Below are 16,882 nucleotides of genomic sequence, written 5' to 3' on the forward strand. Positions count from 1 at the left end.
TGTTGGTCTCTTAATCTTTTTATTTTGTTAATTTTATTCATTGTAGATCCTATTGTCTATTTTACTAATGTTTTAATATTTCATATATATGTATATATATATATATATATATATATATATATATATATATACTGATTTATTTTCATCTTCTTTTTCATTTATGTATTTATTTCATTGTTATTTATATTTATTTTTTTGTCTGCTTCATGTATGGTTTTTAACTGCTATCTCTGTTTTATTATTGGAAAGCACTTTGGTCAACTTTGTTGTTTTTTAAAGTGCTATATAAATAAAGTTGGATTGGATTACAATGCATGATGAACATATCTTTTTGATTTCTGAAAGCAGTAAAGTAGATTTTGTCTCTCACTCTCATAGTGGTCTCCTAAACTGTGGTGAATATGGAAATATTTTCATAAAATACAAAGCAATTAGTAAGAGCTCTGCACTCTCTCATGAGACTGAAGGTTTGATCCTGCGAGATGAGTTGTATGTCTACATGCAAAACTAATTATGATTATAGGACAATTTTCAACCTTCCTTTCATCTCAGAAGTTTTTGAAAGAGTAGATGTAAAACAGCTAACAGATCATCTGCAGAGAAATTGTTTATTTGAAGAGTTGCAGTCGGGTATCAGAGCCCATCACAGTACACAAACAGCTTTAGTGAAAGTTATAAATGATCTTCTTATGGCCTCTGACAGTGGACTCATCTCTGTTAATTTATTACAGTGATTATAGCATGTTGTAGGTATTGAAGGTACGACGCTGCAGTGGTTGGAATCCTATCTGTCTAATAGACTCCAGTTTGTTCATGTAAATGGGGAATCTACTTCACATTATAAATATCCACATGGTTCTGCGATAGGACGAGTTCTGTTTACATTATGCATACACATACTTGAATAATCAGGTCCCATCTTATCTTTAAGGCCTCACCGCACTTCGCTCTTGCACTGCAGACCTTCTTGTGGTTCCTAGAGTATTCAAAAGTAGAATCAGAGGCCCCTCTTCAGGAGACAGACACTATCTCTACTTTTTAGATTAAGCTTAAAACCTTTCTTTTGGATAAAGCATATGGTTAGGGCTGAATCAGGTGAAACCTAATTAGTTTTGCTGCACTAGACATATGCTCCTTGGGGATTCCCATGATGCATTGAGCATTTATTCTTCACTCACCTTTTTCACGTACTGTTTATACACTTCTCTGCATTTAATTGTTAGTTATTTTTAATCTGTCTCGTCTCCACAGCTTGCCTTTTGTCGTGTCTTCCTCCCCAACTGTTCACAGCAGATGGCCACCCCTCCCTGAGGCTGGTTCTGCCTGAGGTTTCTTCCTGTTTTTCATTTCCACTGTTGCCAGCGTTTGCTCATAAGAGGACAACTGAGTTTTTTCCCTGTATTATTGTAGTGTCTTTACCTTACAATAGAAAGAACTTTGAGAAGACTGTTGTTGTGATTTGGGACTATGTAAATAACACTAAAGATTGAACTGAAAATTGAAATATGGGCCATATGACCAATTACTGTGCATGCTGGTAATGATACACTCAACTCAAAGATTCACAATGACAAAAGTTCATGTTTTTGTACAGGCAAAATTGCAGGCGGGGAAACATAGTTGCTGCACTTTGTTGGCAACACTCTGGCAGTTTTGTAGCCCCTCTAAATGTCCTTTCTTCACTCCTTTTCTTCCTCAGTGTCTCATGTTAATCACAACATTTAAGTGCAGTACAACAAGAACAAAACTATGATGTGGAGGGAATAAAATCTCAAAACAAAACAAATGGGCAATGGGAAATCTTGTCAGAAATTAGTGCTTTTATTGCTTAATAAGTCATCTTTGATCTGTCAATCACATCACCAATATATCATACACATTTCAAGTAGTTCTATCAATATCAGATCGTTTACAATTAAGTAAGAATAGAGATTTGACAATATCAGAAAAAAACAGAAACAAAACCTAATTTCTTCAGTGGTTGTTGGAGTTTTTTAAGTCTGTGTTTCATGGTCATAAACAGTCTTGTCCTTTATATGGACAAGACAAAATAATGAGGCACCAGGGAGATCAAGCAACAACCTCACAAGCAAAACAAGCATACTGACAGACTTTGTGAGAATCTTTAAGCTCATCATTTTACTTTTTAAGGACCACAAACCTATTGAACATAAATCTCTCATAAACACACCAAAGAATATGTTCCCACCACCAAATGGCAGTCAGGCAAAAAAAGTGTTAAGTGCTAAAGTGGCTAAACAACAAAACCCTCCTGTCTAACGGACTGGACTCCAAATTTTCTCTACCGCCTTCTAAATATTTAAACACTATATCTATATGTATATATATATATATATGTATATATATATATATATATATATATATAGATATATATATATATATATATATATATATATAGATATATATCTATATATATATATAGATATAGATATATAGTGTAACAACATCAAGAGGTAATAAAATAATCAAATGTTCACATAAATATCTGATTATTATGAAACCCTTACATTAAGTGAGTGAGAGATTTTCCTTTTTCTTCTACAGCCTTATATGTTCTCTGTACAGCTTCTGAAAGTGACTCTGCATCCTTAGCGGCTTCATTTCCAATGACTCCTCCCATTACTCCTCCTACTCCTACAGCTGCTGTCAAGCCTACTGCTCCAGCAACTACTAGTGCTTTTGGTTCGTGTGCAGCTGGTACTCGTGCTAATGTGGAAAGCTTTTTTGTGACATTCATCAGTTGTGGGTTCTTCACAGCTTTGATAGCAAATTCAGCCAATGCTACAACACCAAAAAAAGCACCGAGCAAAGCTCCTGTTGCAATCCCTGCCATTTGGATCAGAAACCTCTTAAACACATCAGATTTAGCCTGGTTTCTGATCTCTTCTGGGGTTTTGTCTGGCATTGAGTGTCTAATGTGCTCTACCTGTTCTTGTATTGCCGTCTCCACATGTTGCAGCATTTTATTTGTGTAGTAACCTCCGTTTTTTTCCACCACCACTTTTTCTATTGTTTTCAGCAACTCCTCCAGCTGGAACTGGTTGCTCCTGTAGTTATTTGGCTGGTTCTTGTTCCAGTGTTTGTTATCAAAGACATGGCACCGACCACCACACTTTGAAACAAGATCACTCAGATTTTTGTTCTGACTGACAAAATCTTCAATTTTCACCTTTTTCTTGAGCTGATCACCGTGAGTGAAAACAACTACAGCATATTTTAGAGCTTCTTCTGAGAAATACTGAACTATCTTAGTGATGACAGCCTGCTCGTGCTCTGTGAATTTATCCACTCGAAGCACAATGAGAAAAGCATGAGGCCCAGGAGCACACTCTGTCATACAGCTCATTATCTCAGGCTTCAGATCTTCCTCAGACCTTCCTGTGTCAAAGAAACCAGGGGTGTCGATCAGAGTGATGCTTCTTCCACTGACTGTTTTGGTTTCTGCTTGGCATTTCATTGTCCCAGAGTTTGGAGAATGGTAGGTGGCAAAGAGCTCCTCTCCAAGAATGGTGTTACCCAAATCACTTTTCCCAGATCCAGTTTTTCCCAGCAGGACCAGCCTCATCGTTGTTGAATCTAGAGGAGAACAGTCACTCTGTTAAGTACATTTGTTTCTTACTTTTGCTGCCTTCGAAATACTTTTTGGTCAGGGTTTCAGGTTTGAAACAGAATCAACAGTCAAAGTCAAACTTCTTTATATAGCACATGTAAAAACAACAACTGAGACCGAAGTGCTGCAAATTTAAAACAATCAAAAGATATAAAAGTAGGAAGATGTGATGCAATTTAAGAAAAAAAAACATTAATTTAGAAGATTTCAGGAAGAAATAAGGCAAATAAAAGTACAGTGCGTGCCAGTTAGTAACTGTGTTGTAGCGTTTTGGACCAGCTGCACTTAGCTAACTAATTACAGACTGAATCCTGAATAAAGACTATTACAAAAGTCTCTGAAACGGAAAAATGGCTTCACTTTTTTAAGTAGCCGGAGATGAAAAAAAAATAGTTTTGATTACAGCATTGATCTGTTTTATCAAGCGTTAGATTGATAAATAGATAGTCAAAAATCACTCCTAAGTTCCTCGCAAAGGGTTTTTTTAATCAAGAGCCAAAGTCGTAGTGGTGACAGGGAGCAAACACAATGACCTCTCTTTTCTGTTCCTTTTAATTAAGAAAGTTTAAAGCCATCCATGCGTTAACATCCTCCAAACAATCTAGTAGAACCTTTGGAGGACTCACAGATTTATGTTTCAGTGGCAGGTAAAATTTTTTTGTCTACATAACAGTCAAATGTGATGCCATGTTTTTTTTTGTTTGTTTGTTTGTTTTTAGGTTGAGCCCATAGGGAGCATGTAAATTCAAAAAAAGGGCTGGGCCAAGAATGGACCCCTGGGGGACCCCACAAGAAAGTGAGGTTTATGAGGGTGATATCCCCTGATCTGACAGAAAAGCTTCAGTTGGACAGGTAAGATTTAAACTTTTCCAATGCAGTCTCTTTGATTCCGACACAACGTTCAAACCGAGAGATAAGAATCCTATGAGCTACAGCATCAAAGGCAGCACTGAGGTTTAATAGTAATAAAATGGCAGAATCTCCCAAGTGTGTAAAAGTTAAAAAGTCATTACAAACTTTTAAAAGAGCAGTTTCAGTGCTGTGGTGCGCTTTAAAACCAGACTGAAATACTTCACTAATGCCCTTTTTATCTAGAAAGGTCTGGAGCTGAAGAATGACAACTTTCTCCAGGAGTTTAAAAAGAAAAGGCAATTTAGAAATTGGTCTGTAGTTGGATAAAACTGGTGAATCCAGGTTTTGCTTTTTAAGAATAGGTTCCACCACAGCATGTTTAAAGTCAACAGGGACATACCCAAACTGAAGACTGCTATTGATAATAGAAACCAAACTCATACCCACAGTGTCAAAAACATATTTCAGTCAGCGAGATGGAGCAATATCCAGAGTACAACTTGTGGGTTTCAGGTTGTTGATTACTTCATTCAAAGTGGTCAGAAGTGGTCAAAAGCAGCCAACGTTGGTGTGTGAACAGATGTGTCGGTATCAGAAAGGATAATATGAGACCTGAATACTAAATGATAAGAGGAGAACATTGTTTGCTGTTAGGTGAAGCTTTTGGTCAGTTTTTGGAGGGTTAATGCAAGACTGTCTGAATCCTCCAAAATACTGGGTGTTTGAGCTGTTGTCCAAAGGCTGTCTATTTAGTATCATTTGATGGACTGAATGTTTTTTATATTCTACATCAGATGTTGTAATTTCCTGTTGATGTTTTATTATGGTCTCTTTTTTAAAAGATTTTTTTTAACAAAAAGAATCAAATTATTATTTATGTCTAAAAAGCACTGTCTGGATTCTTATCTGTGGATATTTTCTACACCTACCTTGATCTTGGTCTTTATTTTGAACATCTTCAGTGAATTGTTTATTTTGGACAGAGCCAAATGTCTGCAAAGACAACAAATTTCCAGCATTAGTAATGATTCCTGTATATACTGTATATATTGCAGAGGAAACAATAGCTGATTGGTTAATGATTGTGTATACAGTATGTTTCCAAGTTAAAGTCAAATCAGGTTTGTGAAGCCTCCTGAAGGCTTGCTGCTTTGAAAAATAAAATATGAAGGATAAACCAAATAGTGGGGTCAGATGAGACTGTTCCTGGCGACTGATATAGGAAAATGAGCTTTTCCAATTGTGAGATATTTGATTATTATATTCTGAGTTTAAGATTAGGAATGGTGGCATTCTTTAACTCTCAGCATTTTTCGGTAGTTGATTTTTAGGGAAAAAATTGTTTCCATTACCTTGAGTGTCTCCGTGTCATCAAAGTGAATGACGATGCGGATCAGGAATGGTGTGATGCCTGTTCGCTCCTGTTCAAATATGTGCATTTCCTCTGTTAACACCCTCTTCACTTCACTGTCAGGAAATTTCAGAGCAATCCCAGCACCAATGACGGGAAGAGCGACAGATGTGAATCCTTTTGTCTCACAGGAAGATAGGATCTTTCTGATGCCCATTCGAAGAACCTATAGTAGGAAAATATTTAGTATACACATCCAGAAATGCATACACTATTATATATTGTACATATATTTATTAGTTTCAGGTTGGCCATTCTTGTATTTTGCTCGTTTGTGTTGTTGTGTTTGCACATCTCTGTTGCTTGTGGGGCTCGCACACAAGAATTTCACTCGCATGTGCTGTGCCAGTGTGCCTGCACATGTGATGTGACAATAAAAAGTGATTTGATTTGATTTGATAGTAGGTAAAAGTACTGGATTGTGGCAAATGACTCCATTAAAAGTGTCCTCACAAACAGGCAGTATAATAAAATCCCTCCTTTACTATCTCACCTGGACTGGCACGCCGTCTGGGTCACCGTCCCAGGGAACAAGATTGAGGAAGAAGACTGCATTAGACTGAAGTCCAGGTAAGCCCTCCAGCAGTACTGAGTCACCAGGCATTGTTTCATCTTCTGCTTCCTTTCTAAACCTTGTGGTCAGCTGGCGTCCAGCTCCTGCAAATAAAGCATTTCCAACACGGGTAGAGAGAGGATCATGGCCAACCATAGGAGACACCAAAGCATCCACCTAGGACAAGAGCAGGAGATTTAGAAAATGTGTCTTATTGTGAGTTGTGATTTATCTTAATTACAGCAACATTTCTCACCTGTTGGCTCTCGATTAGTCCCCGAATAACCTCCATGTGGACTCTGCCTCCAGGAGCTCTGGCAGTGGCTCCTCTTGCTGTATCTTCATCAGGTGTATCTATCCCTTGAAGAAGCCTGTCACATGGTTCCTGTATGGCCCTCACTGCCTCCTCTCTGTTATCAAACGGGATGACTTGACTCAGACTTTAACCTCTCACACTACCAAAGTCCTTCACAGCAGCAAGAGTTACTTCAGACTCTTCCCAGACTCATCTGTGTACACTTTCACCTCACAGTCTGAGGAGAGCTGCTGGACTGAACCAAAGCTTCAACCTTGTAAGGGTTTAACTCATAATGGCAAAAGTAGCCACTAAAGAGAGCGCCTACCTCAACTTTCCAATCACTAACTTCATCTGCAGCACCAGGTTGAGCTCGCCTCCTGACTAAAACTCTCCCCTCCTCACAGTAAAGATCAGCAGAGCAGGCTAAACAGGCAAGCATGTTCTCAAGTTCTTGCTGAGCATGTGGACATATAGGTAACTAAGATAATTATTAACATGTAGTTCATACCCGTCATCGCTTGGTAGAAGAGACGAGGCAGGAATGTGCTCAGGAGTCTGTGATTGGGAAGACATGCAAATGAGAACAGCTATCAATTTGTAGCAAACCCCTGCTTACATTAATATTATAATAAAATGGACAATGTTCATTTCATATGGATGCATAAAACTATTAAAAACCTAGATAAACAAAAACATGAAATTTACCTCTGCTGGATTGGAAGTGGGGGTCATGAAGTGAGAGGAGGTAGAATTTTGCAGACTTTCTCGGACAGTGAACACCAAACGACAATCTTCAATCTCCAAAACATGCTTTGATCTCTGAAGAACTCTCTGCTGATCTGTTGACAGATATCTCAAATTACAGACTGAATTTATTATATAACTTTAACTCTTTCTTTTTGTTTTCTTTGCCCTTCTTTGTTTTTTTTTTCCTCCTCTTTTCACCCACTGCCAGTTTGGTAGAAACTATAATTCAGTGGTCAAATCAAAATCAAATTAAATTTGTTGTCACACCACATTACTGGTGCACTGGTACAGCACATGTGAGTGAAATTCTTGTGTGCAAGCTTCACAACCTACCAAGTCAGTACATAGAACATATGAAGTATGTCCAACACAATATATTGCTAACTTCTGCTTTAAAGCCTTTGCAACTCATTTCACTTTATCTACTAAAACGCATTCAAACAGAAAATACAATAAAAAAAACTGTATTTGCAATAATATCGTCATCTCATAGTAGCTCTCTCCCTCTAAACAGCCCACTCACAGAGGAAAGAGTTCAAATGTGACGGTGGGAAATCAGAGTTTCCCAAATTCCCTGAACTCAGCATTGAGGCAGCTGCTGATCACCGAAAACGAAACGTAACGTTGCGTAACAAGTTTCGGTTTCCAGACTAACGTTTGGTTTACGTTTCCTTTCTCACTACTCCCACCCACAGCTGTACTTCAACGGTGAAAATGTAATATTTCTTAAACAGCTGAAACCTTTCTGTTACGGCTATTTTAGCCGAGAAATGATAATAATAATAATAAATAAGATATTTCGTGCATAAATAAATCTATTTATTATATATATAAAATATATATTTTAATAATAAATATAGAATATTTAGATATCTTAAAAGGCATGATAAACTTACCTTTTTTATTTTGGAAAACCACGCTGTAGACGTTTGCGTCCACTCTCGTCAGTTGTCCGCAATCTCCTCCGCCTGATTTGCGACGATTACGGAAATAATTTTGTAATCTCGTCAGATGTTCTTTTTTAAGACTCTCGCACTCAAAGAAAACCGGGTGCTGGTAAAGATCAGCCATCATCCCGCTGTAACTGAACCAAACATAAGCAGCGATTTGTAAGAGCTCAGCACGCTCGGATCGGAGTAAAGGAGTGATGATCCTGCATGGCTTCCTCCGACAATCGTGTTTGTGCGTCACATGACCAAACAACAGCGCACGCCCAATGATGAATTTACAACAGTGATAACTCCTTTTTAGTAACTCAGTCTACAAGACGTTAGAAAGCTCACAGTAAACATCTTAAAACGAGTTTTCCTCTTCCAAGTCTTGTTTTTTTTTTTTTTAATAAATGCCTCCGCAATTAGTGATTTTGCATATGAACACTTTGGAATACTAATTGTTCACAAGAGCCATTACCAATATTAGACTAACAGCAGGCTACTAAAAAGACACGGACAGAGGTAAACGTGGCAGGTTTTACATAATAACATGGCACATGTCAAAATAGATTACACTGCAGATGTCAACATGTTTGAAAAACAATAATGGTCTCGCTTTATAAAAAACTATATTTTCAATACATGTGACTTTGAGTTCAATTCAAATCTAGCCTTGGGACATATGTCTTTGTACTCATGTACTAGGCGTACTCCTGCCTTTGTCAGTAGAAGATTATACATTGCTGAAAAGTGACGTGTGATTTTTTTTATGACTTATATCTTTACTTATTTTGACTGACTAGTCAAGAGGATTAACAACAGGCGTTGCATAAAAGAAGTGACCTGCTTTGAAAGTATCTTGCAATGACTGTTTGCACCTACATGGTAACCAATACAGTTCTTTTTGGACTCTTAAAATATCTAACTGCTTTTTACACTTACTGACAGCCTCGAGACCAGATCTCTTTTGAAGAAGACATTTTTAATATAACATGACACTTTACTTGGGAGTATATGAAGTCACTTTGTCAAAACTGCAGCTTCTAACTTGTGATAGGAACATACTTTGGCTCAAAAAGACTGGATATCATTAATGAGAGACATTTGACAGATCATGGACAAACAAGTCATTCACAACAGTTTAAATATTGGCAATCTTTATTTATTGATTTTTAGCACAACCTCAGATAAACAGGAAAGGAATCCTATGAAAGCAGTCTAAAAACAGTTAAATTAAAAATACAGGACCATTAATTTGACAAACCTTTGAGAAATGAGTACAGTACCTTTGGAAAAGTGTCACAAAAGCCACACTAACCTTTATCCTGCTTTCCCATCTTCTAGACTTTGGTCATAGTTCAATACAGCATCAATGTAGCTATAGCTGACTGCAAAACTGACTTCATCTGAACCCATTCATCATTAGTACAATAAGCCCTGTGCGCAGTATGTTGTCAACTTTATTCCCCCCCCAGAAATTAAAGTAAAATGGAAAGAAAACAATGAAGTACATGCAAGTGAAAAAGTCCATTTAAACTCAATTTAAAAAAAACAAACAAAAAAAAACAAAAAACCAAACACCTGTTAAGAATAGATTAATTAGAGCGAAAAAAAAACCTTATAATTTCAATGTCCTTTGTCACAGTGGAGCACCTGGGTCACCTTTCAACAGCCAAACAGTGCGAGTCATTCAGCAAATAAGTGTCAAGTTCAATGTGCTCACAGGTTTCTTCACTGCTTATTTTAGGTCTTGAAAGACATTAGTCAACATGGTAGAGGTGAAAAAGTTGGCATCACAACTTCTTCACTTCTGCATAACAGCCAGAGCTTCCTTCCTTCAGCTCAAGGCCAGGATAGAGAGGCTGAGTAAATACTGTGCGCACTTTGTGAAGCAGAGTCATGGTGTCAGAGATGCTGTAAAACGACAGAGTACCTGACCTGTAATCCAGGTACACTCCAATCTGAGAGGTATGAGGACCTGACACCGCCTTGGTTACTGAGTCATGTCTGAAAGTATATCCGTTTGCAGAGCACTCCAAACACCAGGACTTGTCATTCTTCCCAAATTCTGAGTCGAATGATGTCCGGCTGATGTTTTTGTAAGACGCTGCCACTGACCAGGCGCCACCACTCCAACTGACCTCCCAATAGCACCGCCCTGTTAAACCCTCTTTGCACAGCACCTGCTTCACACCTCCAAACCTGTCCGAGTGAGATAAATGAAAATGCTCATAGCAGCCACTCGTCACTCGTTTTGATTGCCGTGAAATGACAAAGTATTTGTTGGCCGAGTTGGGATCCAGTGTTAGAGGACAGTGATCTGATGGACAAGCAAACCAGGAATATCATCAGCCTTCTAGTATTTATTAAGTGATTACTTCATTTATATAATGATCTGCCTTAACGGTTTTACTTACAGCGCAATAACTCTCCCCTGGTCTTTGGCACAGGTGGCAGCACAACATCTGTAACAGACACTAACAGGGAAAAGAAATATATATAAAAATAGAAAACAGAGGAACTGTATTCAACTATTTAATATTTCCTTCAGGCACCTTTACATATATATGCGCACCTGTAGCAGAGATCTCAGGCCATGTGGTCTGCTGAAGGTTTTTCATGTCATATGTCAGGTCAGACACATAGTCAGTCACCGTTTTCATCGAATGTTTAGGACGAATAACAGCGCCTCTTGGCAGGTCTGGCGATTCACATGAGATTGAGAGAGACTTGAAGATCTAGAGGAAAAATGACAAGTCAGAACAGAAAAAGTATATTAACTGCATGTTACATGGAACATTCTGTTTCCATTCATTAAAACAATTCCAGGGACATGACACTTCCTAATGGGAAGTGTCATGTCCCTGCTGCCAAGGTGAGAGTGTTTTTAGAAGTCTTTCTAGCATTGTTCTCTGGGAGTTTTAACTGAAAACTACTTGATCTAGGTGCTTCAAATCTGGGGTGGGGGCGTCTCCTGCACTATGGCTCTGCAAATTAACAGATTTGGAGGCCTGCAGAAACTGCCATGTTGCAGATAGGAACCTGACATGTTTATCTTTCCGTATATAAAGGCACACAATATTCCCAAAGTCCAAATCAGGCAGCTGGTTTCACAGATAATATAGCCAAAATATGGAAACATGGGTGTAATATTCTCTAGCACATTTTACTAATACTTGTGTCTTGCAGCTATAGATGCTTGATTGATTCTGAATTGAAATAATAAAATGTGTACGAGGTGAAAATTATAAAAAGAAAGACTGGTTGGTCTAGAACACAACTTTTACCTGAATGAAATGAATATGGTCAGCTGTGTGAGAAACCTGCTCCACATCAGCATCTCTTCTCCTCAGCGTGGCTATCTCCTCCTTCAGCTGCATCTGCAGATCTTCTGCCTCAGCTATTGCAGTTTTCCTCCGAGCTTCAATCAACTCCTTCATTAAAGCACGTCGTTTTTGGATGGAGGAGATCAGCTTGTCAAAGAGCCTGTCATTGGACGTCACAGCAGTCTGACACCAAATCTGTTTATATATAATGTATAAAGAAGGTTCAATTTACAATAGATGCACAACATAGCAGAAAGTTTTCTAGATTCACTTTGTTCCTGGCAAAAACATATGAACATAAAATAAATTCAAACAAACGTAACCAGTGTATTAAATACACCAAAATGCAGGAATACGTGTTGCAATTACAGACAGTCATGCTTATCAGCTCTCACTGCCAGATGTCAGAACCTGTACAAAAGACACTGCTGTGGTCAGAGCAGAAACATGTTTTCCAGTCTTATTTCCACACCTCGAAGTCCTTCACAGCTTGGACCAGCTCATTCAGCTCCTCTTGTCTCTCCTGGAATCTCCGCTTGACTGCACTCTGGATCTCACCAAGTTTTACCTGTAAGAAGCAACCACCAATGTGTCATTGTGAATATTTCAGTCACAGGAGTCAAATTCAACCACTCTCCAGATTTACATTGGCTTTTTGTCTCTACCTGCTCCGCAGCTCTTTCTTCTTCAGCTGACACTGTTGAGTGGCGCCTGTGATCGTCCAAGGTGCACAAATAGCAGATACACCTTCGATCAGTCTTACAGTAAACCTCCATCAGCTTGTTGTGCTTCGCACATATTTTTTCCTTAAGTGGCACTGTAGCAGACACCAGCTGGTGAAGCTTCAGCACAGGAAAACTGTGGTGAGGCTCAAGATGAGCAGGACAGTACGATGCCAAGCAGGTCAGGCAAGACATGCTGGCTTTGTTTCTTTTGGTCCCACAACAGAAATCACAGGCAATGTCTGTTGGTCCTGCAGGAGCAAGAGGAGAAGCTGGACGGGCCTGTTGGGTTACTGTCCTCTTCAGCTTCTCTACAACCTACAGTGATCAAATAAAAGCGGTCAAAGGTTTTGCACGACAAACAGAATCGAAACTATAGAAAAATGTGTTATTTATTTTAAGACAGCACTATCATTTAGATAGTGCTGTCTTTGCTTAGGCTGCTGCCCCCGCGACCCGGCCCCGGACAAAGCGGATGAAGATGGATGGATGGACTATCATTTAGAAAGCATGTGCTATGATGATAATATAATTCATTTAAATATTTTAGGGGTAACAAGAGCAGACAATGCAAACACCCACAAGAAAATCTAATGACATGCCAAAGAAAATATAAAATTATGATTACTGGACACTTTATGAGGTGCATCTGTTCATCTGCTTGTTTCAACACAAATATCTAATTAACTAAACACATGGCAGCAACTCGCTGCGTTTAGGCATGTATACATGGTCAAGATCACCTGCTGAACTTCAAACTGAGCAGATGATCTGCAACAGCCACTTCCACAGCAAGGAACACACAACTCAGGACAGAATTCACACACGCTCACTAAAATTAGACTACTGAAGAAGATTGTCGCTGGTTCTGAAGAACACATTTCTCCTGCAACTTTGGCATGAACAATATAAGAGCATGGATCCATCCTGCTTTGCATCAGTTCCGGTTTGTGTTAGAATGCTGTAGAGGCGATATCCTCTAGCACACTTTGCCTCCCCCAGTCCAAACACCACAGTCTACCAAAGTATTGTTGCCTACCATGTCCATCCTTTTATGACCGCAGCATGTCATCTACTGATGGCTACTTCCAGCAGGCTAACACACCATCTCAAAGCTCAAATCATCTCAAACGGTTTCTTAAACATAACAATGAGTTCACTGTACTCACTTATACCAGCTGCCCTTCCTGACTCAACCCAAAGGGATGTGTCTCAGACTAGAATCAAACCAAGCAAACCACCACACCATTAATGAAAATCTGTTTATAAATGTTGTAAATGAAAACAAACTAGAAATTGGATAACGATAATATCAGAAAGAATAATTTAGAAAAAGAAAAATATTTCTCATTAAGTATTTCTCTGAGCTCCGAGTATCTGAACTTTAGTTAACTTGCTACGTTTTATTGTCATTTTATTTATTTTTATTTATTTTCAAAAGCAGCACCGTGGATGCATCACCTCAGCCAGCATGTTGTTCCTCCCGAGGACAGGCCTTGGGCTGAAGGCCTCCCTACACTGAGGACAGCTGTACGTTCCCTTCTCCTTTTCCTGGTCCCAGCACCCCTCGATACAGCTTCTGCAGTAAGTGTGTCCACACTGGATGGTGACGGGATCTTTGAGCAGGTCCAGACATACCGAGCAGTAAAACTGATTCGGCTCCAACTCGACGCCACACTGCGGCTGCCACTTCTCTGCCATTTGGATGAAATCCACGCGAAGAACACTTCTCGTTTTCTCTGAAAAAGCGGAGGTTTAAAATCTTAGCGTTTCCGATTCATCATTACTGTACAATTTATATACTGTGGGAGTTACGAACTAGCAGATGCCACCGATAAACTGCAGATTACGAAAACTTGTACAGAAAATAAAAATACCAGGCTCGGCAACAGACCACGTGAACTGGACGGACACTCAACATTTAACAAGGAGACAAATTGGGTTGCAGAACCAGTCACATATTTTTTTTTCCCCTGGTGGCCCTAAGCCTCTTCAGTACATGCTCTACTAATACACTATCTGTAATATGAGACCCACCAAATCAAAAGCGCAGTCCATTGACAGGAACCGCAAATAGTCGCACCTTATCTAAGAAACACTGTAATCAATTCACCTGTGAGCCAAGCGCGGCAAACAATCCGGGGTCTCAACACTGATTGGTGCTACGTGTCATGCGTAACAAGGGTGGAGGTGGCGCAGCAGCATCAGACCACAAAGAAGTTGGTCCGCAAAGCTGGGCGTACTAACCAAAACAAAAGTCGATACAGACGTATTAAAACGCTCTTCTTCTTCTTCAGTCGAGTTTAACGGCAGCTTGTATCCAAAACTGTTGCATTACTGCCATCTTATTAAAACACTCCTCCGAAGTGCGGGGCTAAATACCCAGGTCACGTGACTACGACTAAACGAGGTAATGGGTACCTGCTGCTTCGACGCATGCCAGAGACATTTGGGGTGGTCTCCGCAATTGTTTAATTATTTATTTGATACTACTGCTTCTATTTATTACACATGCTCGAAAGAAAACACCATCTCTCTCATTATTATTTTTGCTGTGGATTGTAAAGAGCCTTAAAAACAGCTGGAAATCTGTGTGGTTATGTCATCAAACACGCAGACTTTTCTCTGTATGTTTTACTTTATAAATTGATTTATTGTGAGCAACACGAATGTTGCTGAAGCACATTGATCACCACAGTCACATCCTGCTGTCTGCAACGGTCTCAATACCTTCTCTCTTGTTTGTGCAGGGATTTCTCCAAAACGTGCTGATCATAAGTATTGTGCAGGGATTGTCTCTGTCACTGTTTCACAGAAATCTTTCAAACTTCTACTATATTTACAAAAACAAACAAAAAACAAGGTTATTTAGTTTAATTGTAACATTTAATGATTAGTGAAGGAAATTGCCTTCCCGGGTTTCCTCCGTGGCGTGAGCGATAAGCAGAGTTTTGTCCTTTCCTTCTAAGATTCCTAATTATTTAAAGTAACACTCAGGTATGCCGTTCAGCTGGGTTAGTTACAGCGCCGGGAGCAGCTTGGGAGAACAAGGAAACACAGACTGCTTCAGGTTGCCTTCCCAAATCAACTCAAAGGTTTATTTGATACACAGCAGTTTATATAGATGAAAAAAAAGGTTCGTGTGTCAGCTTTCCCAGTTCAAACCGGTACAGACTAAATAAGGAAACGTCTTCCTGCCTTGTGAGCAAAGAAGAATCCTGTGTGTAGTTTATCAGTTCAGCTATAATTTATGATCATCCCAGCAAAATACACTCCTAGACATAAAATACAGAGTTCTTTCATTAGTGAATTCTGAAACGAACCACCTAGCCTTTAACGAGCCTTTTCCAGGAGATAAAGAAAAAGGGAGGATGGGAGTAAGGAAGTGGTCTCATCTCTGTGGTGTTTTCGACCTTGGGGTACCAGCTTGTGAGTCCTACACATTAATTCTTGGGTCACAGAGAAAGAGAAAAACAACTAGTAGATGGGCCTTATTGAGCAACTCTTTTCTGTATAAAACAATCTTCTGTAAATGCTAACCGTGGTACTAAAATACCTAACAGTTCCCCTCTTTTATTATTTTTTAAAAATAATAACTCAAATAGAAAGGAAAAATCACAAATGTAATAACATAATATAAAAAGCAAATCATAAAATGTAATAGTTCACAACCTAATGTTCAATATACACATCAGGAACATCATTGGTAACATCTGGCACATCCTCAGGATCAATTTGTGCTAATTGCAAATACATTGAAGTGGCTGTACTGGTAGCTATATGGGTTATCATTGAAAATGTGGCTTGCAGAAATGTGAACAGGGTTGCACTTTACAATATGAAATAGTAAATAAAAATCCTAAGGTTAATGCAGTAGATATGATTAATAACCTAAATATATAAAAAAGACAGTTCTTCAGTCGTCTTCTGGCCTGGTCCCAGGTTCGAGAGACACAGAATAAGCGTCGTATGATGACAATGGGCATTTCATTTTCTCCATTATCAGGATGGAATGAGTCTGGCTTTATCAGGTTAGACATCATGTGGTACTTTTGGCTTTCTGTTCCTGCTGGATGTTTGAGTACCTTGTTGTTGTTCTTTCAGGCGTTGTGTGTTAATCAGTGATTGTGTGTGTGTACATTGGATCCTGGCGCTGGCTCGCCTGAGATGTCATCTACTTGATCCGACGCCTGAGATGGTCCGATTGGGCTGGTCTTAACCCTGCTGGCATGAATCCACTGAGGTTGTCCGTCTGTGAGGATGCTGGTTCTTCGTCACTGCCAGTACAGTCTGGGGCTGGAACACGCGCGGCCTCCCAGAGTGTCCTTGGGTTTAGTGACTTCTCCAACATGCATCTCCTTGTCTCCACTGGTGGAACTGTGGAGGGGAAAGGCTGAGAGAGACAAACTT

The 16,882-nt window shown here is 39.2% G+C and overlaps 2 protein-coding genes across 2 annotated transcripts; both read right to left on the reverse strand.

The window, feature by feature from the left end:
* Nucleotides 1–2,442: 2,442 nt before the first annotated feature.
* Nucleotides 2,443–8,666, reverse strand: LOC146577842 (uncharacterized). The gene is made up of 8 exons (XM_085255662.1): nucleotides 8,389–8,666; nucleotides 7,451–7,584; nucleotides 7,254–7,300; nucleotides 6,704–6,857; nucleotides 6,388–6,624; nucleotides 5,836–6,060; nucleotides 5,413–5,476; nucleotides 2,443–3,597 (listed from the first exon to the last, which is right to left on the reverse strand). Exons 1-8 carry the CDS (start codon nucleotides 8,564–8,566, stop codon nucleotides 2,525–2,527), a joined length of 2,112 nt encoding a protein of 703 aa, XP_085111788.1. The 5' UTR covers nucleotides 8,567–8,666; the 3' UTR covers nucleotides 2,443–2,524.
* Nucleotides 8,667–9,560: 894 nt separating this feature from the next.
* On the reverse strand, nucleotides 9,561–14,805 carry LOC146577843 (tripartite motif-containing protein 16-like). Its single transcript, XM_085255747.1, has 8 exons — nucleotides 14,586–14,805; nucleotides 13,934–14,211; nucleotides 12,416–12,790; nucleotides 12,223–12,318; nucleotides 11,712–11,945; nucleotides 11,000–11,162; nucleotides 10,842–10,901; nucleotides 9,561–10,744 (listed from the first exon to the last, which is right to left on the reverse strand). The coding sequence occupies exons 2-8, from the start codon at nucleotides 14,171–14,173 to the stop codon at nucleotides 10,218–10,220; spliced, it is 1,695 nt and encodes a 564-aa protein (XP_085111873.1). The 5' UTR covers nucleotides 14,174–14,211; nucleotides 14,586–14,805; the 3' UTR covers nucleotides 9,561–10,217.
* Nucleotides 14,806–16,882: the final 2,077 nt, after the last annotated feature.

Source organism: Mchenga conophoros, linkage group LG3 (genome assembly GCF_057382185.1).
Source record: "Mchenga conophoros isolate Kocher_MC1m ecotype Shallow Benthic linkage group LG3, M_conophoros_male_GT1.1, whole genome shotgun sequence".
Lineage (NCBI taxonomy): Eukaryota > Metazoa > Chordata > Actinopteri > Cichliformes > Cichlidae > Mchenga > Mchenga conophoros.

Coding starts and splice junctions, on each gene's coding strand:
- LOC146577842 (XM_085255662.1), bottom strand. CDS start 8,566: ATGATGGCTGATCTTTACCAGCACCCGGTTTTCTTTGAGTGCGAGAGT. Junction 6,625..6,703: donor GACTAATCGAGAGCCAACAG/GTGAGAAATGTT, acceptor CTCTTGTCCTAG/GTGGATGCTTTGGTGTCTCC. Junction 6,061..6,387: donor CAGACGGCGTGCCAGTCCAG/GTGAGATAGTAA, acceptor TTCCTACTATAG/GTTCTTCGAATGGGCATCAG.
- LOC146577843 (XM_085255747.1), bottom strand. CDS start 14,173: ATGGCAGAGAAGTGGCAGCCGCAGTGTGGCGTCGAGTTGGAGCCGAAT. Junction 11,163..11,711: donor ACCATATTCATTTCATTCAG/GTAAAAGTTGTG, acceptor TTTTTCCTCTAG/ATCTTCAAGTCTCTCTCAAT. Junction 10,745..10,841: donor CAGGGGAGAGTTATTGCGCT/GTAAGTAAAACC, acceptor CTTGTCCATCAG/ATCACTGTCCTCTAACACTG.